Source organism: Anolis sagrei, chromosome 2 (genome assembly GCF_037176765.1).
Source record: "Anolis sagrei isolate rAnoSag1 chromosome 2, rAnoSag1.mat, whole genome shotgun sequence".
NCBI lineage: Eukaryota > Metazoa > Chordata > Lepidosauria > Squamata > Dactyloidae > Anolis > Anolis sagrei.
In genome coordinates, this window is record NC_090022.1 from 58629146 (window position 1) to 58651952 (window position 22807).

At 37.2% G+C, this 22807-nt stretch overlaps 1 protein-coding gene across 18 annotated transcripts in view; it reads left to right on the forward strand.

Annotated features, from left to right (window-relative positions):
- ERC2 (ELKS/RAB6-interacting/CAST family member 2) overlaps positions 1-22807 on the forward strand; it is a 691106-nt gene that overhangs the window by 177108 nt on the left and 491191 nt on the right. For all 18 annotated transcript variants that reach the window (XM_067463537.1, XM_067463536.1, XM_067463539.1 and 15 more), the window contains 2 exons: positions 7670-7744; positions 18746-18901. In XM_067463537.1, coding sequence (XP_067319638.1) covers positions 7670-7744; positions 18746-18901 — 231 coding nt within the window. The remainder of the gene's footprint in view (positions 1-7669; positions 7745-18745; positions 18902-22807) is intronic.

Here is a 22807-nt window from a genome sequence, read left to right on the forward strand (position 1 = left end):
TTCTTGCTAATCTGTTTTTATTCCTAATAGGGTTTTCTGTGAATGAATAAATATGAATATTCCTTCCACCTCTATTGGTTACCTTAAAATAATGAATTGTAAAACAAAGTGGGACAAAATACAAATTGTGTGTTGAGAAAAACTATGTGATATGCCAATCAGATGTTTCTTTGCCACTTGAAGAAGAACCCATAAAACATTCTTAGTTTGACTCCTGGCTTGCAACAGCAATTCATTATAATATAGGTAAAATTCAGATTGGGAGATAAGAAGAAAGAGCTGCAACCCACACAGCAGTAACTTCAGATACAGGCTGGCATCCAAGTATAATAGACCTTTTCCATTCGTTATTGAATGATGAATGATTAGTCAACATATTGATAAAACTCATTGATTGTGTGGATATACTCTAGTCAGGGCTAACAACAGGATATAGAACTTAGTGTTTTCCACCGGATAGTCACCCAAGTGCTAATGTTCTGGTGTTTGTCAAAAGCCTTCAGTAGTCAACTCTAAATACTGAAATCCCAACTGTACCAGACTTGCCAAATATATGAAGCAGATTTCTTGGCATACTGGCTATAAAATATATGCTGCAATATTTTTCAGTACAAATACTGCAAATCAGACATGAAAAAGGAAAGACTTTTAGATAAAGCTTTCCAGCAAGTCAACCTCCTTAGTATGCCAATCTTAATTTCTAGTGCTGATGTGGAGGCCTGTTTTGCAAGAAAGGTGGTATCATCTTATTCTTAATAACAGAAAATCTTTCAGCATCAAAACACTGTCAATGATTTTCATATGGAAAAGAAATGACCCAAGTACATCTATGCAAGTTCATTTACATATTAAAATGAAAGATAGAGGACTCCAGTATCAAATTATAGCCATTCTTATTAGATATAATATTCACAGTGAGTAGTGTCCGGAGTCATAGGTAGTGGGTTCACGGGGGGGGGGGGGTGTTAGGATGCTGTAATGTATATGTTTTGTTAGTTATTGTAATTTTTGTTTTTGCTTGCCAGTTGTATACAATAAAATTTAAAAAATGATAAATAACTTATAGCCATTTCATAAAATTTACGTTAAAGTTTAAGTGAAGAGGAAGAAGAAGAGGAGGAGGAGGAGGAGGAGGAGGAGGAAGAAGATTTACCTTAAAGTTTAACTCAAATATCCTTTAGAGGACTGTGAAAGGAATACTTTCACACAAAAAAGTGACACCACAAATGTGTTGTAATTTGAAGGAAAGAACTTCTGCAGAATGAGCTTTGCGCAGAACAATGTATACCTTGTGGGAGCTCATAAACGTTAGGATCTGATTGGAAGGGTTACCTACACAGAATAATAAACTGCAAGTCATTTTCTGATCTTCTCCAGAATTCCATTGTCTGTTGAATTTTACCAGAAGGAATAAGAAAGAAAAGCTTTTAAGTAAGTTTGATTTATGCTGCAAAAAAGAAAAGTATTATGAGGCAAGGCTGCATATTATGATAGATATCTAGGAATACTCATCTCTGGGAATCTGTACGTCTTTGACAAAAGGGGTGGAAACACTGGCTTGTTTCCATGGGTGATGTATGACATTCAGTTCATGTGCCAATTCACTCAAAATGCCCTTTGGGAGCTGTTCAGTTTTAAAATTTACTCTAATATTTGTTGATGAGATCCTGGCAAGATTTCTCTTTGAATGGCCAGCTTTCAACCTTCCTTGCTGTAACACAAAGCAACTGTCAGTTGTTTTGAAGACATTGCACACTGTTGTTTAAACAGTCTCAGTCCATTCAGCTTAGCTTGGAAAGTTCCTCTCTGAAAGATATCCAGGAAAGTACTTTTTGCTGCCTTAAAAAAACTGTACTATACTGAACTAAAACATTTTAGCCATTTTAACACTATACACAGATTTGCCACTCTTATCATGTTCTGGTAATAAAATTGAAGCTGCTTTCAGCATGGCCACAAATTGTATAGGAAGATAGAAATAAATGTGTCTCGTTATTCTATCCCTCTCACTTTAGTGTCTTCTCATTCACATAAATGAGGACCAGGTAATTGTCCTCTTCCAGTGCCTTCCACTATTTAGGGAAATCATGCTCATTGCCCAGTATTTAACAAATATGTGTGTGTGTATTGAAAAAAGCATTGCAGCAATTGCACTGCAAAAGGAATGAAGTTTTCACTTTTTATGTTAGAGTTATAATACAACATATTTCTGTTCTCATTATTGGGAGAAAAAAAGAATTACAGTTAACACCTTAAGTGTAATTTGTTCCTTCCAAGATGATTTGGCTCTCACTTTAGGGTCAATTTTGATACTACTTTAAATGTGTGGGTTTTTTTAAAAATAGAAATGGCAGTAAATTCCTCTTCTTAATTCTCTGTATTTTAGCATATATCTGATTTGGACTTCAGGCACTCGGTTGGGATGCACACTTGAGGGAAAATCCATTTGGTTTCAAGACCAGTTGGTTTCAACAAGACAATTCTGTATACTTTCAAAATTAGAGCACTGAAAGCAATTCTATCTAAGAGTTTTAAATCTTTTGCTAAGTTAACAGCACAATCTATTTCATGCTCACTCAGATATAAAAACATTTAGGATTGGGGCCAATTAGGGCATCAAAACTAGATATATTGTTCAATCTATGATTGCATTTGAAATGCTTAAATTGTGATTTGAGCAAAAGCTCTTGGACCTCTCAAGACCATGATGAGAAGGGAATGCTTGATTAATACCACCACATAATACCTATAACAATGCTGCCTGAAACTGATAGTCCCAGTAGTTTCTTTCAATGAAAGCTTTTTTCATATGTGTGTGTGTATAAGCCAAATCTGACCATGCTTTGCTGTGGCTCAGTCTGGTATGAAATGAATGAGATAGCAAATAAAAGTATTGTTGCGAACATAAATTCACAGAGAAAACACACCATTCAATACAATACCCTGCCTTGTGTTGCTGTGTCAGTGTGGAATGGAAGGATAGGAAAGAAAAAGATTTTTTTTACAGAAATCATTTTTTTAATTGAAAAGTTAGTAGATTGACTACATTTTTGGTTTATCTGGTTTCTACATAAACATAAAGATCTGATGGTTTACTCACCGACTCTTGAGTATGTGACGTATAAGTGCCTGTGAGAAAAGCAAGTGTTTTCTAAATTCAAACCACATACTTGCCAATATTACCCCTGTACTTTATAGATAGTCATAGTGAATGCAAAGTGTATTGGAAATTGAAGTCATTAGTACTGGAATGCCATGTCGGTCGGAATGAGTGGTATGTCAATAATAACCAATCACTGCTGAGCTTTCATTTCTTATACTGCTGAGGTGTAATGTCAGCTGCTCTATGATGGGTTGGTATTTCTCATTCTGATATGAAATGAAAGAGATAGTAAATAAAAGTATTGTTGCAAACATAGATTCACCGAGAAATCACATCATTCAAATGAATACCCTGCCTTACATTACTGTGTCTATGTGGAATGAAAGGAAAGAAAATAAAAAGAGGTTTTCTTACAGAAATCATTTTTTATTGTAAACCGAGTGCATTGACTACATTTTTGGTTTGTCCATTTTCTGCATAAACATTAAGATCTGACGTTTTACCGACTCTTGAGCATGCGACATATAGAGGGAAGCAATTGTTTTCTAAATACAAATCTCACATTTGCAAAGATTATCCCTGCACTTCGTTGATAGTCATAGGTTGTTATTTCTTTTACTGCTGAGGTAAAAGGAAAGCTACGTAGCGATTGGTTGCTTGTGCTCAGTTTTCATTTCTTATACTGCTGTGGTAAAATGAAAGCTAGGCTATGAGTGGTTGCTTTGCGCATCACAGATTCCACTTTGTTTATTCCCGAACTGCTAGTTTTACTCTAAATACACGCATGTATTTGAATGCAACATTGTGTTTCAATTTCATTTTACTGTTAAAACACACGTGTATTGGAATGTTACATTGTGTCGAAATAACAAATCAATTGACCGACTACTTTTTGAGTTTTTTTGAGCACAAACATACGCAAGCTGAGATATCAATAGCTACAAATAAATCCCTGTCTTAATGTGTTACGATTCCACATCTTATCTCTATTGTTCTAATGGCTGTTATTTGGAAAGAAAAGACAAAATTGGACTAATGAAATGCAGCCATATATTTAATCTAACAAGTCCCTCAGAGACTTAACTGAAAAGAGTGTCTTTACATTAACTTCAGTGCTCCAACCAGCTTTGAAAATCTTTCAAAATTAAATTTTGATTTTTTAAAAAAATATATTCTCCAGGACAATCAGCAAAACCCATTAGGAATAAGGCATGGTTAAAGATGCTTCATTGTTGCCATGGAGCTGAGAAAATAACCATGGAAACAGATTTAAGGTTTCATCCATCTTATGTACATCCTTGAGAATGGTAGTGTGGGAGTGCTTCTCAAGTTGAGTGCTTATACAAGTTTTGACATTGCAGGTAATGACATTTTTCCCCCCAAAAAGATTGCAACTGCTTTGCAACAGTTACTCCCATAAAGAAAAACTCAGCTCTGTGTTGAAATCTGATAATATTGCAATCAGAAGGATCTACAGACTGTCCTACAATGGGGCTGTACTGAGTGAAGTCACAATAGATGGAAGTTGGTTTCAGTTCACATTATTCTATACTTACTTACTTAGGCGATCCCTTGTTCTCCGAGTATGATGGCTTTCCAAGTGTAGTGTCTTGGTGGTGGGTACGTAGGTGACTGTGGAGCACTATTCTTGATCTGTGTGTTCTTCCACAGTGAGGGCATCGGTTTCCAGGTGGAAGGTGGTCCCAGTCAGGGTTGGCTTGACGCACCTTCCTCTTGGCACATTTCTCCCTTTCGCCCTCCATTCGTGCCTCTTCGAATTCCACAGCACAGTTAGAACGCTCAAGAGCCAGGGCTTCTCAGTTCTCAGTGTCTATGCCACAGTTTTAAAAGTTAGCTTTAAGCTGATCTTTAAATCTCTTTTCCTGTCCTCCAACATTCCATTTTCCATTCATGAGTTGGAAGTATAGTAACTGCTTTGGGAGATGGTGATCGGACATTATTCTATATTAAGGCGGCATTTATTGCCAGCTATGTAACTGAAATGTGTAATGAAAGATGTGCTTGATACGGTTGTAGATAGCATCAGTTTCAATGTTTATTCTATTGAACCGAGACATTTGTGACTCAGGTCCAACTCCAATCTAGTGAGAAATCTGGAGCAAATTGTGTGATATGGTTCCATATCCATACTAGCTAAATGGCATACTGGCTGACCATGTGGCACATAGCTGTATTTTCTGGCATGTTGACACCCGGATTAGCACCATAAACTCTGAATATGGCCTATTCAACCAAAAAGGTTGTTGTTGTCACCATCAATTTAATAATCTTTGGGTATTAGATCCCCTCCTATTATCAATCTAGATGTACTACCAAGGATATGAAGTGTCTGGTGTGTTTTTGTTTATTTCTAAAGTTAATCATGTTAGGGCAATTGTACACTTGTTCTCAACAGTTGAGGTGAGGTTAAACTGCAAAATTTGTTTTTAACCCATGTCAAATTCCCAGTGAAAATTTCCTCTCAACAATTGCATTAGCTATGTTGGAAAGTGATTGCATTTGTAGATTGTTTCAATATAGAATAATGACATGATGTGTTGTTTGGATGAAGGCTGTGGTTTGTGTGTCTATCCGTGTTGGGGCAGGGAAGAACTGAGAGGCCTTTCCTGCTGCCAACATCCAGACTGGCCCCCCATTTAGTGAAGAAATGGATGATGTCATGTCTAGTTTGCCAAATATATCCATTTTATAACAGTAGAGTTAGGACAACCAGCAGGATATTTAGATTGCCATTGAAGCTGAATGATAAACTGTCTGCTCAGAATGAAGACTGAATGACGTGTTCAGGAAATTATTCTGTTTCAGTGTTTTCCCTTCTACTATTTCCAGGAGGACAAGCTGTACTTTTACTAGAGATAATAGTAAATTAGCCCTTATGTGCGAGGTGCAATTGAGAAATAGACCATCAATTATATACAGTATAGTTTCTTATTAGCTGTTCAGAAAATCAGTGAGTAACAGCAGTGAGTAACCTTTGACTCTCCCTTTGTTGCTATACATACTCCTATCAGTCCCAGTGCCTTAGAGGTAACCAAGAGTGATAGAAATTGCAACCCAGCATCTTGAGGGCCACTGTTTCTTTACTTCGAACCAGAAGGGATATGGGATGTGCTATGGATGGGGTCTCATTGAACTAAACTTTGGTAATTTATCCAAACCAAGAAGCCCCCGATGGTGCAATGGGTTAAACCCTTGCGCTGGCAAGACTGCTGACAGGTGGTTTGAATCCGGGGAGTGGGGTCAACTCCCACCAATCAGCTCTGGCTTCTCATGCAGGGACATGAGGGAAGCCTCCCACAGGATGGTAAAACATCCGAGAATCCCCTGGGCAATGTCCTTGCAGATGGCCAATATTCTCAAACCAGAAGTGTTTCTCAAGTTGCTCCTGACATGAAAAAAAATTATCTTTTTTTTTCGGAAAAAGGTGAAGAAGCCAAAAATCAATTTCCATAAAAAGTTACACAACAGTCAATATTTTTGCACATTAGGAAGAACTTCCTGACTATTGAGCAGTAGAACTCTCTGCCACAAGGTGTGGTGGAGGCTCCTTCTTTGGAGGCTTTTAAACATAGGCTGGATGGCTGTCTGTTGGGGTGCTTTGATTGGCTTTTTCTGCATGGCAGGGGGTTGGACTAGATGGTCAGGCAGTCTCTTCCAACAATGATTCTATGAAATATTTTTCCCTAAAAAATAAGGATTTTGTCATATGCACAATCCATTTGGAATGTTCTGGTAAAGCCCCTTCTGATAACCCGACAGTGTAGCTCTCATGAATTTCTGTGTGTCTTTCAGACTTCCTTGTATTCTACACCTGTTTTGTAATTATACCCACTTACGTTGCAAAAATATCATGTATAATGCGCTATCTAATCCTAAGCGTCCGATTCTGAAAATGATGATTTGGAGGCCATTCTCAGTGAAATTAGTGGCACTAATATCAAAGTAAATGCCTTTGGAGTGTAAGCACCAAAATACCATGTCACAAAAGAAAAAATGCACCAAGATAACAAACCAACAGTAGATGATTCTGCATCAATTTGCTCTGTAATTACTATTCTGAAAATGCCAGTTTTGAATGTAATGTCTGCAAATTACTTGTTTCAAATATCAGTGAGAAAACTGTGTGGTTAAGTTCAGCAGAAGATTTTAAAATGACATTTATTCCTTCCCTGTTTTTTTTTTTTCCTATTTAGCACTATAATGTACTATGATTGAAAGACTTATTACTTGGTGCCTGGGCAGAGAGGCAGCTGTGTTGTAATATCTTTTAGTCCAAAGACAACATGCTGCTTTTGTCACAGTTGACATTAATTATTGAAAAAGGTTTCAGAAATAGCGCATGTGCTGGCAACCCTGCCTGTAATAGAAGATAGAGGCTGTGGTGATCCTAGAGGGATTTGTAGACGGCAAGGCACCTGTAGCATTTGGGCTTGTGTAGGGCTTGTGAAGTTCGAATTCTGCTGTGAGCTGTGAAAAGATCTGCATTATTAGCAAAATAATGGGAAGATGAGTCGCCAAGCTTACTTCTATCGTGTCCCTCCACAGGAACTGCACAGAAGGACTCAACTACAGCCTGAGCCAGCCAAGACGAAAGCTCTTCAGACTGTCATAGAGATGAAGGTATGGCCTTTGAATGCTTGCCAGTAGGATATGTAATGCTTGTGTGAGAGTTACTATTGTGCTTATGGCTTTAAGTGTGAAACAGCCTTTAGTTTTTATTTTAGAAAATGCATGGGTATGGACAGTTGAGTAGCCATCTGCACCTTGTTTCTAAATAAATGCAAGCCCATACTTAGTGTAGGCAACTTGCATTCATTTAGAAACAAGGTGCAGATGGCTACTCAAGTGTGCAAACTCATGCATTTTCCATTATAAAAACTAGAGGCTTTTACTAGATGCTGCTACTTTGTAAAGGCATTATGTGAAGGGGCAAAGTTTCAATGTTTATTCTTGTATCAAAGTAGCTAATTTTTGGTTTTCCAGTGTTTTCCTCACAAATACATTTCCCCCCAAACTTTTTAAAGGGCATCTTCCTTCATGACATGCCTTTTGCAAGAAATGTGACAAACTGATTTTGAAATTTTAAAAAGCAGGAAAGGAAAATGGCCACCATACTTCTGTACTTTCACTTGCTTAGACTTTCAAAGCATCTTAATCTTTCTCTTGTTTTCATCATTCATTGTCTGGGATAAGTTTCTTTTAGAAAGGAAAATTACTGTGAACTGGTAGCGGATGAAGATATGTTTCTCCATATTATGGATCATGCACACTATACACACACACATGCACACATATATACATATGTTTGAAATGGCATGTATACAGTCATAAACATACAGTTCTTACAGCAATTTTCAGATTTTATTTATTTAAATAATTGTATCATTTAGTTTGAGGTAGCACTAATATTATCATAGGTGGCAGCATTTTTAGTAGTGTGACTGAATGCTTTAGAATTGTTGCTTTGTGTATTCATAGTAGGATAGGAACTGAGGCTAAGGGTGCATCTACACTGTATAATTAATACAGTTTAATACCAGATTAACTGCCATGCATCAGTGCTATGGAATCCTGGGATTTGTAGTTTGGTAATGTCCCAGCACTCTTGGCAAAGAAGGCTATAGACCTTATAAAACTACATCTCTATGGTTCCATAGCATTGAGTCATGACAATTAAAATTGTATCAAGCTGCATTAATTATACAATGTATATGAATCCTGAGGTGAGTACTACTACCAAACCTTAGGAAAAGTTACCTTTTGGGACTATAATACTCAGCTACCAAGAAAGTTTCCAAGCTCTGATAACTACACATTAATTTAATCAGTAGGCTGTCACTATTTGAGTTCTGTTTAAAGTTTACCCACATTTTTGTACAGAAAATATAATGAATTCCAATCATTTTTATACATCACTACAAGAGCGGCACCCCCCGCCCCAAAATGAATAAATCATCTTAGACACTGTTGCTCAGTTTATATGGTTAGCTCTGATGACATTCCAAAATGCTGTGATCGTGAGATGAAAATCATGAGTGGGCTGGTGCAATATAAGCCACAACAGCATGCAAAAACAAGTAGCATTTTTATTTGATATCCTTGGGATAGGAAGTTTGATTTTATGTCCTTCTTCATTATGGGATTGTGTTGTTTAATTTATGGGATCAGGAATAGGGGGAAATACACCTTGCAAGTATCAAACCCCATATCCATGGAAAATGAACAACATACAGCATATTGCTTTTGAAATTGAAAAATATTTTATCAGGCTATCAGGTAAAAGTAAACCAGAGGCCTGGGAATTGCATTGCTAGATTTTTTGGAATGACTGGTGGTGGGAAGAGTCTTTAGAATCCCAGAGTTGTTGAGATGGAAGGATTCTCAAGTACCATCTATCCAGCCTACTTCCAGACAGGAATACTCAGCTAAAACACTCCTGAGAGATGGCCATGCATAAAGGCTCCCCCTCTGAGGTAGCCTATTACACTCTCAAACAGAGCTTACCAGGAAGATATTATTTCTGTTGTTGGGCAGCCTTGGGCAAGATGTTTTTACTGATTTATCTTCTTCACAGTGATTGAGCTCCTTCTGGTGGTTTGCTGGATCATGGCCAGAGCATATAATGATAGTGTTTATTCCTCCTCCTCCTCCTCCTCTTCCTCCTCTTCCTCCTCTTCCTCCTCCTCCTCCTCTTCCTCCTCCTCCTCCTCCTCCTCCTCCTCCTCCAGAGTGACCTCATTGCCTCTGAGAGCTGCTTATCAAAACAGCTTGCAAGTGAGAGGAAGGGATGACTATTTCTTTTACTCCTTTCCTGCAACAACTTCCTTCTTAGTTTCTATTTCCTGAAGCGACAAGGCTCCACCTTGTGTAAAGTAGTGGCAGAAAGGAGGAGAGTCACATTTGTTTTGCCTTATCCCTTATAAAAGTTACATTTTTGGCCCATAACACCAGTTTATATGGTGATTCTCCAATTTTTAATCCAAAATCTTGTTTTGTCTTTCTGTGGCAAATGGATCCAGACTATTTTGGCTTTGGTACCAGCAATAATAGAGGATGCTTCTTCTTTAATAGAGGATGCTTCTTGGATATAATCACCATTTGTGCACTCTTTTTCTCTCTCTTTCTGCCCTTCACCCTCCCACAAGGTTAGGTCATGTTGAAGTTGGCCTTAGGGAGAAAGTAGGATCTGCTTCTTTTTTCTTCCTCTTTAGGAAGCTACAGTTTCCTTGGACCAACAGCTTTATTCTGACTCTTCACCTCACTCTAACCCAGGGGTCCTCAAACTTTTTAAACAGAGGGCCAGGTCACGGTCCCGCAAACTGTTGGAGGGCCGGACTACAATTTGAAAAAAAACATGAATTCCTATGCACACTGCACATACCTTATTTGTCGTGCAAAAAAACCCCACTTATAAACAATACAATAATTAAAATGAACAATTTTAACAAATATAAACTTATTAGTATTTCAATGGGAAGTGTGGGCCTGATTTTGGCTGATGAGATAAGATTGTTGTTGTTGTTTGCTTTCAAGTCATTTCAGACTTAGGCTGACCCTGAGCGAGGGCCGGGTAAATGACCTTGGAGGGCCGCATCCGGCCCCCGGGCCTTAGTTTGAGGACCCCTGCTCTAACCTTTTCAGTTTCTATAAATCGTTATAGAAACTTGGCAGATTTTCTTCAGCAATTCACTACATGCCTGAAGCTGATTTTCTTGGTTTTTCACTCTGACCCTATCTGCTTTCATTCTTAGCAAACTTGCAATTCTTACCCCTGTTGTGGTTCAACTAGTTCCTTTCTCCAGATCTTCCTTACCTTTCCAGGTAGTGTCTGTGTAATTGATCTTATCTTTCTACTCTGGTGTGTCATTTTTTTCCTAGATAGATGCTTTGCCACTGTGTGAGATGAAAAAGCTGTAGCTCTGCAATATCTATCTTCCCACTTTGCTCCTGAAAGCCCCTTATCTTCCACTGCTGTCCTTTCAGTACCTGACTACTTTCAGTTTGCTTTCAGTAAAAATAAAATATTCAGATTAGAGCAAAAAGGTGCTGAATATTTCTTCTGTCCAATGGGATGTGTTTGATATGTAACACTAGAAGCAAAATACCATCTCTTTGGAAACAGGCCATCCGATAGCTGATATCCATAACAAGCATGTAAGAATTGTGCTAAATCAGGCAAAAGGCGTATCTAGTCATTATTCTCTTGCCATAGTCTTGGGGTAGCCAGCTATCCAAAGCCTGAGAACTTTGTGTCCTAATCTCAGTTTGATTTGAATTTTCAATTCTTCTGTACTAATAATGCCTCTTACATTATCTAGAGAGTACTTTTGTTATAATTTTTAGGCTCCTCCCAGGCTGTTTTAGCCCCAGGAACTGCCTTTTCACAAATGAGTAATTCCTGATTTGGAAAAAGGCTTCCTTTGGTCCAAAGCGGTCCACAGGAGTTTAAAATGCGGACAGCTTACTCCATGCTGCCTAGATATATCTCTGATTTAATTTTTTTAAATGTGTGTGTTTTTACCCCAGAACCACAAAAAAGGCAAGTGCGTGAGCTTTCCATTCCTCAGTATTGCTATAGTGACCAGCCACGTACTTATATGGGGACCCCAGTGGTAGAACATGAATGTAATATCACCCTCCTGCTTATGTTACCGATTTTATATTATGTTAGTGAAATTTAGGAGAACATTAAAAAGAGTGTTTGGAAAATTCATCTGAAACAGAAATTTTGATACAAGACAATAAGCCCTTTAAGGTATATGCTCAAAGGTTCTCTTCGGATTGTGATGTTTGGCTACTCCAAATGCTCTAGTTAACACTTAGTTCATACTTTTATTCCTTAAAACTAGAAGAAAGGTATTCTTAAGAATTGGAGAGATATTCTTTTAGATTCCTTGCTGTGGTTTCTCTTTAATTTGCACCAGATTCTCCTTGCAATAAAAATCCTTGAAACATTTATTGTAAAAAGGCATATAGGGTGATCACATAAGATTGACACAAGAAGTCAGAGGAACTGATCCTGCTCATGCCCAATTATAATGAGTGGAAGATTTAAAAAAGCTCATTTCTATTCATTTATTTCAAGATCGGGGGAGAATTATATTAGTAATTGCTAGAAAACTATCTCATATTCCAGAGTGGAAAGGGATTTATCAAAAGTTCTTAAGTGAATGGATTGTTTTGTGCTTTACCTTGCTTCTTGCAGAAAGAACCATCTTTATGTATTGATCCAGCTGTGATATTTCAGGTATGTGACAGCACTGTTGCTGAGAAGCTGAGTTTGTAGTGTGTAGTGCTTAGTATTTACTTTGCACGACCCTTTCCTTTCTAGTTTTAAACCTCAGTCTAGACCTTTTCATGACTTGAGTATGAACACATACAAAGACAGAGTCATGATCGTCACACTTTGCATGAGGCTCTCCTTTGATTTTCTCTTTTCTCTGTGCTTTTATTATCTTATACTTGAAGAACACCTTCCCATAGGCTGTTTCCTCTTCTTAAACCTCTGCTTGGTTTGCTTCTTTTAAATGATTTGAATCCTCTTGCAAACTCCTAGGAGACTTCTTATGGAGCATGAGACCCATCTGACTCCCATGTCTTGGGTCCTGGGCAATAAGGTCACAATGTTAAAAACTATTTCTTCTTTTTTACTTCTTGTTAATTAATTTCTTCAAGACTGCATGTTCATTTTTTGTCACGTAATCTGTTTCATGTTCATTAAAAGTGATTAACAGAAAGAGCATACCCTGAGGACACTCAATATTTACTTGACTACTTATGACTGTTTTTGGCATCACATTCAAATTCTACCTTGAATGTTGAACTTCCTTGACTAATCATTAGAAAGAAAAATCAACAATAACAACAATGATGATAAAGTACATAAAGCCATGTAGAGCACTGTTTTGATGTAAGACAGTTTATATCAGCTTTATGGGGTCCATGCTGTGGCTTCAAGCTGGATCCATTGAATCATAGAATTGTCAAATCTTAGAATTGGAAGGTTTTGCAGGGACCATCTAGCCAAACTACTGAAGTGCAGGAATACACAACTTAAACACCCGTTAAAGATGCCCAGCCTCTGTTTAAAACTCCCAAGATGGAGACTTCACCACCCTGTGAGACAGTCTATTCCACTGTGGGACAACTCTTCCAGTAAAGAAATTATTCTTTGTAATCTGAATCCATTAATTCATATTCTCATCTCTGGAGCAGCAGCAATCAGTCATGTTGCATCAGGCTACTGTAACCTGTGGCCCTCCAGGTGTTTTGAACTTTAGCTCCCAGAATTCTTGATCATTAAGCTCCCTAGAAGCTGGCTAGAGCTTCTGGAAGTTGGAGACCCAAACATCTGAGGGGGGGGGGGGGTTGCAGGTTGTGCAAGCCTGACTCCACATCAGATTTTGAAGTCAGCTATCATGGCACCCCTCAGTCTTCTCTTCTCCAAGCTTAAATACCCTGGCTAGAAGATCCCATTGAAGCTTTGTGTGGTTGTGCCCATGTAGCATATGTCAAACTAGAGTATGGCTGTCTTGTGCCTCAAGGCTTAAAAATATTAATTTCTTTACAATTTCTTCTCTGCTTCATGCTGGATTGGAACACCAGAAAAGAAAAAAGGCAGGCAATTACAATGTCTTATTATGAGGTGTTTGATTATATCATATATACTTAATTTGTTTGATTCACAGAACAAAATTGTGCATCAGTTATGGAGGATATTATTGTATGTACAATTGCCAAGTACATATTTCTAAACAAATATAAGATTTGAAGATGAGAAATGTTGGAATTTATTGGGTTGCTGTAAGTTTGTTTGGGTTGTATGGCCATGTTCCAGAAAAACTTATAGCAACCCAGTGATTCTGGCCATGAAAGCCTTTGACAACACATTGTAATTTATCTTTTACCTTAGAAGTGTTCAAATGATTAATTAACCCCATTTTTAAATGAGAAAATTTAATATCAATAATGTCTGCTATATCCAAACTATATAGACCATATTCTATAGCAGGGGTCCACAAACTTTTTAAACAGAGGGCCAGGTCACAGTCCCTCAAACTGTTGGTGGGCCGGATTATAATTTTTTTAAAAAATGAATGAATTCCTATGCACACTGCACATATCTTATTTATAGTGCAAAAACATTTTAAAACAATACAATAATTAAAATTAAGAACAATTTTAACAAATATAAACATATTAGTATTTCAATGGAAAATGTAGGCCTACTTTTGGCTGATGAGATATGATTGTTGTTGTTATTGTGTGCATTCAAGTAGTTTCATACTTAGGTTGACCCTGAGCGAGGGCCAGGTAAATGACCTTGGAGGGCCGCATCCGGCCCTCGGGCCTTAGTTTGAGGACCCCTGTTCTACAGGATGGACATTCTGTTTACACTTCATTGTAATAGCACATTTGACTAATGTTTATTATCAACCCGGATGCAAGAAATAGCGATCAGACACATTTAAGCATTTTGTTGGAACTCTTTGGTCTTGAGATTGGATTTTAGTATGCACAAGAAGAATCTGCAATAAAATCCAGAGGGATGCTAGCCTTCCTGTCTTAGAATTCTCCCTTCTCCCATCACATTAATTTTTGCTTTGCCCACATTGGATATGTTTAATCCTTGTTCATCTATTTTACATTCCATCTCTTTAAAGGGTTTACCCCTAAATATTCTTTGCAGATTTTTGGTTCTTTCAAGCTTCTGCAATGGGTACTATTGTTTTGGTTGTGCAAGAGCCCACACTCTGAAAACGGAATTCTCTATTAGCATTCAGTAGGGATGGGAATTGTCTCCAAATGTTGTTAAACTGCAAGTCTTAGCTTCCCTTACCCTTGCTTATGCTGGTCAGAACTACTGGGAGTTAGAATCATAGAGTTGGAAGAGACTACAGGGATCATCCAGTCCAACCCCCTCCCAGGCAGGGGTAAGTTGCAGCTCAACAATATCTCAAGGCTCACATGACCCTGATATAATAATTACATTTATCTCTGTATGCCTTGACTCCTGAAGAAATATCCCTGCCCAGGCAACCTTTGGGCATACTGCTGAGTCAATATTTTTGACAATCTCACTGGGTTTAGGCTTACAATTAGATATCTATTAAAATCGTCCACCTACAGAATGCAGGGGGTTCAAAAAGATGTTTCTATTGATTAGGAAGGGTCTTCTATCTTCTCAGCTGTTGATTGTGTTGTATTTGAGATAGATATCTGTAGCAGGATATGGCCACTCCTGGATGTCCTCTCCACTGTTAAAGCCAAATAAGATTTCTTGGTTTCTAGTAAACTGTGGGTTATTAAATGCAAGAAGGGTAATGGGTCAAGTACTGGAGTAGATATCAGATGAATTTTACTAGATTTGGGATACAAAAGCTCACTTTAAACTATAAATAAGGATATATATAATGATGATGATGATATACATACATTAATGCATCTGACTTTGTTTTTTTGGACAGAGTATAAATTAAATGCAAAGGAGATTTCTCCTACAGAAAAAACATACAAACTGATCTGACTTGAATTCTGTTATTTATTTATTTATTTATTTCCAACATTTCTACCCTGCCCTTCTCAACCCACAAGGGGAGATTCAGAGCAGCTTACACTGGCAAAAATTTGATGCCGCAACAAATATGACAAATATAACAGCAATTTAAAATGATAAATAAAACAGTAACTTAAAAACAGTTTAAAACATTATTATCAAATCATATCATATAGCCATGTCCAGTTCAACATCCAAAGTACTGTCATGCCTGCTGTCCAAAAGCCTGGTCCCAAAACCATAATTTCAGTTTCTTCCTGAAAGAAAGGAGGGACAAAGCCGACCTAATCTCACTGGGGAGCGAGTTTCACAGGCGGAGGGTCACCACTGAGAAGACTCTGTCCCTCGTCCCCACCAAATGTGTTTGTGAGGCTGGTGGGACCAAGAGCAGGGTTTCCCTGGTCGATCTTAAACTACGAGGTGGAACGTAGAGGGAGATACGTTTGGACAAGTAAGCTGGGCCAGAGCCATATAGGGCTTTATAGCCAAGACCAGCATTTTGAATTATGCTCAGAAGTGGACTGGCAGCCAGTGGAGCTGACACAACAGAGGAGTGGTGTGCTCCCTGAATTCTTTGTTTCTTCCCTATCACATGCCATACCATTCTGGAGGTTTCTCCAACTTTCAGAAGCAGATTTTGCAAGTCTGCAGAGTGAGAGAAATTCAAGGCAAACCCTCCTGAAAACTGAGTATGGAAATACACTATGCAACCACAACCTTGTTGGTTCAGGACACTTGTTTCTAGCTTTGGGTAGCTTCCCCCTCTCACTGCTCACTGTCATAGCTGATGTTGATCAGGATGGTCCTGTTATCTCACAGTGAGGCATTTGAGAGTAGATAGGAAGCTGAAAGGGAGAAGAAATGATGTGAAAAACATCTTGCGTTAGCAGGTTTCTATTCACACAATTCGAGATCCAGTCTAGTGTAAAATAAAATATAATGAATATGAACAGAATATAAAAAGAAATAATAATAAAACTTAATTTATATTCCACCTTATCTCCAGGGGGGAGACTCTCAATGGAAAGTGTGTGTATTTCTACCTATCTATCTAAATATGTAATTATGTTATGTTATTACAATATTGGATGTATCTTGTCGTGTTCTGGGAAACTTAGGAAGAGGAATTATTCAGAGTAGCTCTGAAACTTTCTGGATTATTAACAAACCTAAAGCAATAAATTCTAGATAATATACCATACATCAATAATTTTTGAAGAACTTGGCTACATACATCTTGATGGAAATTGTAGATGGCATGATTTTAATAATGATTATAATGTTTATATTTTTTAATGTGCATTTTAACTCTAATTTTAAATTTTAACTGAAATGTATTTAACTGTCTGTTGTCTAAAGGCATCACATAGTTGCCATATGTAAAGCCGCCTTGAGTCCCCTTCGGGGTAGAACAAGGTGGGATATAAATAGAGTATAAGAATGAATGAATAAATAAATTGCACGTAGGGGTTTTAGTGTTTGTTATTCATATACTGTCTTTATACAAAAATAACAATAGCTGAAGTATATGGAGTAGAATAATCTGAACGACCTTCAGCAGTACCTACAGGTATTCAAAAGTGGGATTTCAAAAGGTCAATGAAATATATATATTTAAAATATTGGAATTAACACGGCTCTTTCATGGCCTGTAAAGAGGGTTTCCCAAACATATTGTCACCAATAGAATGTGTTTTTTTCTTTTTTTCCTTCGCACGACTTATGACCATTTTGCAACTTTTCATATCTCTTGCAGTTATCATTTCGCCCCATTACTAGTCCTCTAGTTAGATATGGATCCACTAATAATGTCCTTTATCTAGTAAAGAGAGATTTGTCTTGTTCACAGATGTTACAGCTCAAATATTTTCAACTGAATAAATAGAATAAAATATTTTCAAGAAGATTTCCATAATAAATCTTGAATACAATAAGATTTCTAAATACAATAAGTGAAATAAAAAATATGCATTGAATGGCTTTAGTAGTGGTGTGTGTGTGTGTGGGGGGGGGGGGCTTGAAGATCACACCATGTGGCATCAACAGAGGGGGATGACACAAGAATTTGTGCAATGTTTAAGCAAAAATGTATTATTTTTAGGTCTGAGCCCTTTCAGACCTTTCGTTATTTCTCTTACTATCCCAGGGAGGCACTTCTTCCATCTGCTCTCAGTCACTGCTACCTGATTTTGCCTATAGTAGCTATGATTCTAAATAGCATGCCCTCCTGTGGGAGTGACACCATGAGTTACTGCATTGGGTAACACCTACCTTTGTGACACCACTAAATGCAATGCAGTGCTCCCTTCCATTTGAATGGCATGCTCCATGGTGGTATTATGGTGGTATTATCTAATGGTTAATTTGGCTTTGCTTAGAATAATGTAATTAAATACATGATAGTTTTTCATAATAGATTTTCCAGAAATTACTGTAGTGGAGAAAAGGTATTTCAGAAGGCCTAGTAGATATAATAGCAAGGCAAAAGAAACTTATGCCTAGCCTTATTGATAATATTGTATATACTCATGTATCATTTTACTCAAATAAATTGTCACCTGCCCCTATAGTTTGAGTCAATTTATCCATAATGTAAGTACTGTACCTTAATGTTTATCAGAAAAGGAACCATCTCCTTCTCTTGAGTAGAGTGATAAAATAAAAAAATGTAGCTTGTCCCAGAAGAGCCCAAAAGAAGCACTGTCTTTCTCTATTTTCTCCACCACAATGCCGCTTTGGAAAAATGCATCAGCAGCCAGGAGTGACTGGTCCCTTGGAGTAGCATTGGCCCTTTTCCCTTTGTGGAATGACCTTGACTTATCCATGGGTCACATCAAAATCCATAATTTTGATCCCCAAACCTGTACTTGATTAATACATGAGTCTGACTTATGCACGAGTGTATACATGACCTGCTTTGCAAATTAGACCAGAAACAGCTATAGCTCCTTATACCAACAGTCCTTTTTTGCTTTGCTGTTCTTCTATAGCTGTTTTTGTCTGTGCATTTCACTTCAACGATTTGTATATTAATTGCATACCAACACTTTTTCTAAAAACAACAGGACACAAAAATAGCTTCACTGGAACGTAATATCAGAGACCTTGAAGATGAAATACAGATGTTGAAGACGAATGGAGTTCTGAACACAGAAGACAGAGAAGAGGAAATCAAACAAATAGAAGTTTACAAGAGTCACTCGAAGTTCATGAAAAATAAGGTAAAATCAGATAGTAACATGGAAGCCTTTACATCTGTTTCCCCCCCTATTTTTACATGTGAGTGATGTTTTTGCCTTGGCTCTTGATTTGAAGAAGGTAGTAACTGAGAAAACTTTCTTGTGAAGTATGTGAGTTGTACATACCTTTCATTCTAATTTACCTGGATCCTATATTCTAGGACTATGTCCAGGTGCAATTTTTGTTTGAGCCATGTTAAACTACTATGGATCATGTTTTCCAGTGAGAGGACATTTCCCTTGAAAAACCATATTAAATAGACATAGAATGAGAATATTTAAATCCTTTACATAAAAATCATGCCTGTCATCAGTTTTCTGCTATCTCTCCTTGCTGAGTAATTATACATGCATGTGTAAAACAACCACTGATGTATAGATTGCTGCAATGGGGAAAATAGAAATGTGCAGCTGTTCATTCACATCGCAAATACATCATATGTTTGGGAGCCTCTAAAATTTAATGAATACAATCCACTTTAGGCATAAGTTTGAGAACTTTGGAAGAGTCATAAATGACCTTTTAAATATTAGATGCACCTAATATTTACTTTAAAAAATTGGGTAAACCTAAAATTATTTTGTTTTCTTTTTCCACAAAGTATTTCTCCTCCAAGTTGTACTCCCCAGAGAAGGTCATATATATATCAATAGTCTGGAATTTCAGTATGTTGTAGAGGTGGTTGGAAGGATTTTGAGAGGAAAGTGTAATAGTGTTATAATGTGGTTATTGAGAGAAAGATAGTTACATATGGAATTGTTCTGTGACAGCCATCTGATCAACCTTTTGATAGTCATGTCACATTCTGATGAAAGTCTGCATAACCTCTGTCATCAGCCTGTCCTTTCTCTGACAGTCGAGTTTTGCAGCAAAAGATACTACTTCTGCCATTCGTCACAGAAACTTTAAAGGTGGAAAATATATTTATATGACTGTCAACAAAGAGATCTTATTATACCCCATCTGTCCAACCTGGGGTTCCTGATAAGGAACTCTGATAAATATAAGTCCTGATTGATGGCAAACAGTAGAACAAGGCTCCTTTCATGGTCAACAACTCTAGGTGTTATAATACTCTTGTGATGGGGAGGTTAGAATTTTTTGTATTTCAAAAGGGGGAAAATGTAATGTATATCAGTTAAAGGCAGATTGGGAGATTATCCTTATTTCTCTAGAAGCCTATATCTCATAAATACCTTCTATTTAGAGCAGGTGTCCTCAAACTAAGGCCCGAGGACCAGAGACTGCCCTCCAAGGTCATTTACCCAGCCCTCGCTTAGGGTCAACCTAAGTCTGAAATGACTTGAAAGCACACAACAACAACAATCCTATCTTATCAGTCAAAAGCAGGCCCACAGTTCCCATTGAAATACTAATAAGTTTATATTTGTTAAAATTGTGCTTCATTTTAATTATTGTATTGTTTTAAAGTGTTTTTTGCACTACAAATAAGATATGTGCAATGTGCATAGGAATTCATTCATGCTGTTTTCAAATTATAATCCAGCCCTCCAACAGTTTGAGGGACTGTGACCTGGCCCTTTGTTTAAAAAGTTTGAGGACCCCTGATTTAGAGGATGAATTAGAGGCCAATAACAAGTCCACATATATTACTGTACTGGCCTTTTGTGGTAGACTTTTTATGGTCAACATGATAAAAACTTTAAAATTAGAGAAGGCAATGCAGAAGAGCTTCTAAGGCACCATTTTTGGTGAAGGTGAATCAGGTCTACTCAGTCTAAAATTTTAGACTTCTGCAGAAATATGGCAACACTGGAAATGAATGGGTAAGCAGGATTACAAGAACTAGAAATGGTGTGCTCAGATCTCTTTTGATGTATTATGACCCAGCACAATCCACTTAAACGTGGGCTGCTGAAGTAGGAATGCAAAATTAGCAAAGCCCCTTTGTTTTCATTTCCCTGTCTTACCATTATCACCTGACTACAGCCTGTATGTGCAGAAAAGTTTAAGATAATTTCATTTAGTTTGTTTCTGACAAGAATTTTCCAGAATTTTTGGGCAGTTAGAGGTGTGAAAGTCCCTTGATTTTCTTACGTGTCTCTGAATCATACTCACATTTTATCACATTTTGTTGAGTTTTAAGACATCGTTTTTTAATTTCTTTTCATATAGGAATACATTCATGTTTTGCAATGTACTTCTATTTGTTTTTCTTAATATGGGCATTTTCTACATATGTACCATATGATGTGGCTGTGTCAATACTGAAAATACGAGCATTTGAGCTGTTTCCATTATTTCTGCATAAATAATGTGGGGATTTTTTTGTTCTTATTCCATTTTGTAACTTTTTAAGAGAAAAACTATTTCCCAAGCATTGCTTTATATAAGTTTTTTTAATGCAGAAACATTGCATTTTGTCCAAAATGGATTTTATAAAAAACATGTTTTTTGTATGTTATGTAAAATGTTTGTACAATGAAAGTGAAAGGAAAAAACAAGACTGTCTTTTCACTCTTTTGTGAGTTTTTGGTCTAGTGTCTCAACAAGTTTGGTTAAGTATTGCAATATTTTCATTGATGGTGACAATATTTGTAGTTATTATTCATATCCCTAGCTATCATCCAAGCATGAATTCTGTATTATGGCCCCATTATTTTTAGGTCTACTCTTAGGTTTCATTATTGCAAAAATAAAATAAAATAACATAATCTAAACTTTTCATATAGTTTAAAGAATTGCTTTGTTTTTCAGTCAAGAACTTGAAACCATATTTCATGTTGTGTAAACATGTTAATCATTGTTGTTGCATTGCTGGTTGAGCAACCTTTTAGTTCCAGAAAATTCCCTTTCCTGTAACAGTTCATATACCTTACTATAAGCAATTCCAGAGAAACTCTGAATATACATACGCAATGGTACTGTGGTGCAATGGACCACAGTGAGAAGGGGGAGGCTACAAGCCAAGATATGTACATGTATATACCAAAATTAGTTTCAAGAATATAGGCTATAATACAGTGCTTCATATAAATTAGAGTGCTAAGTCAAATCATGTCCTGAATCTACTAACACATTTCTCTCCATGATGTGCTCATTTTCATTCCCATAATTGTTTCATGGGTCTCGTGAAAAAAGGTGAAGAAATTTGCCGTGAAAGAAATCAAACAGAAAACACTTCCTTTCTTCTGGTTTGACATCCTGCTTGCATCATGTAAATGAAATTGATATAAAGCCGTTTCAGAATGAGGGCAGCTCTTTCTGCCTTCACTCTGCTGGCTGTATAGAAATGTGATACCTGATTAGTGGGAATGCCAGGAAGAAATGCCTTTGGTCCCTTTATTTCTTTTAAAGAAACATGATGTTCAATCTGTAGATGGAGAAAGAAACATCTGCAAAAATGGAATAAATAAGCAGTGAATTGGAAAATGTGACTAATAGGATTTTCATTATTGTCCTGATCAGGTTTTGGCACATGTGTGCACATATACACTGTTTCTGGGGAGGAAGCAATTTAACTCCAGGCCTTTGCAGATAACTCCAGCTAAGACAAGACCAGTAAATTAAACAAAGTCTCTTGAAACATATTCACCTGCAAGGGTTTGCTTGTGAAAGGATGCACAGGAGAGAAGTCAAAAACCAGTCCAAGAGCCAAATAGGGTTATCAGTCAGTCAAAGGTCTGGTTTTCAGATATTTGAAGTAGAATTGTAGGTGCACCATTTTGGAACTGGTGATCAGACAGTTGTTTCCAACAGGGAACAGGTCAGAGTTTTTTTTTCTTAAATTGGCTGACCCAGCTGCCTTATTAAAAGAGTTTTTGCTTTCGCTTGGCAAGAAACCTCATTGAACACCTTTGTTCTGCTTGGGAGCTGTGTCTCTTCCTCTATTTGTCCCAGCTGTCTTAGCAGTGTATTTTTTTTTA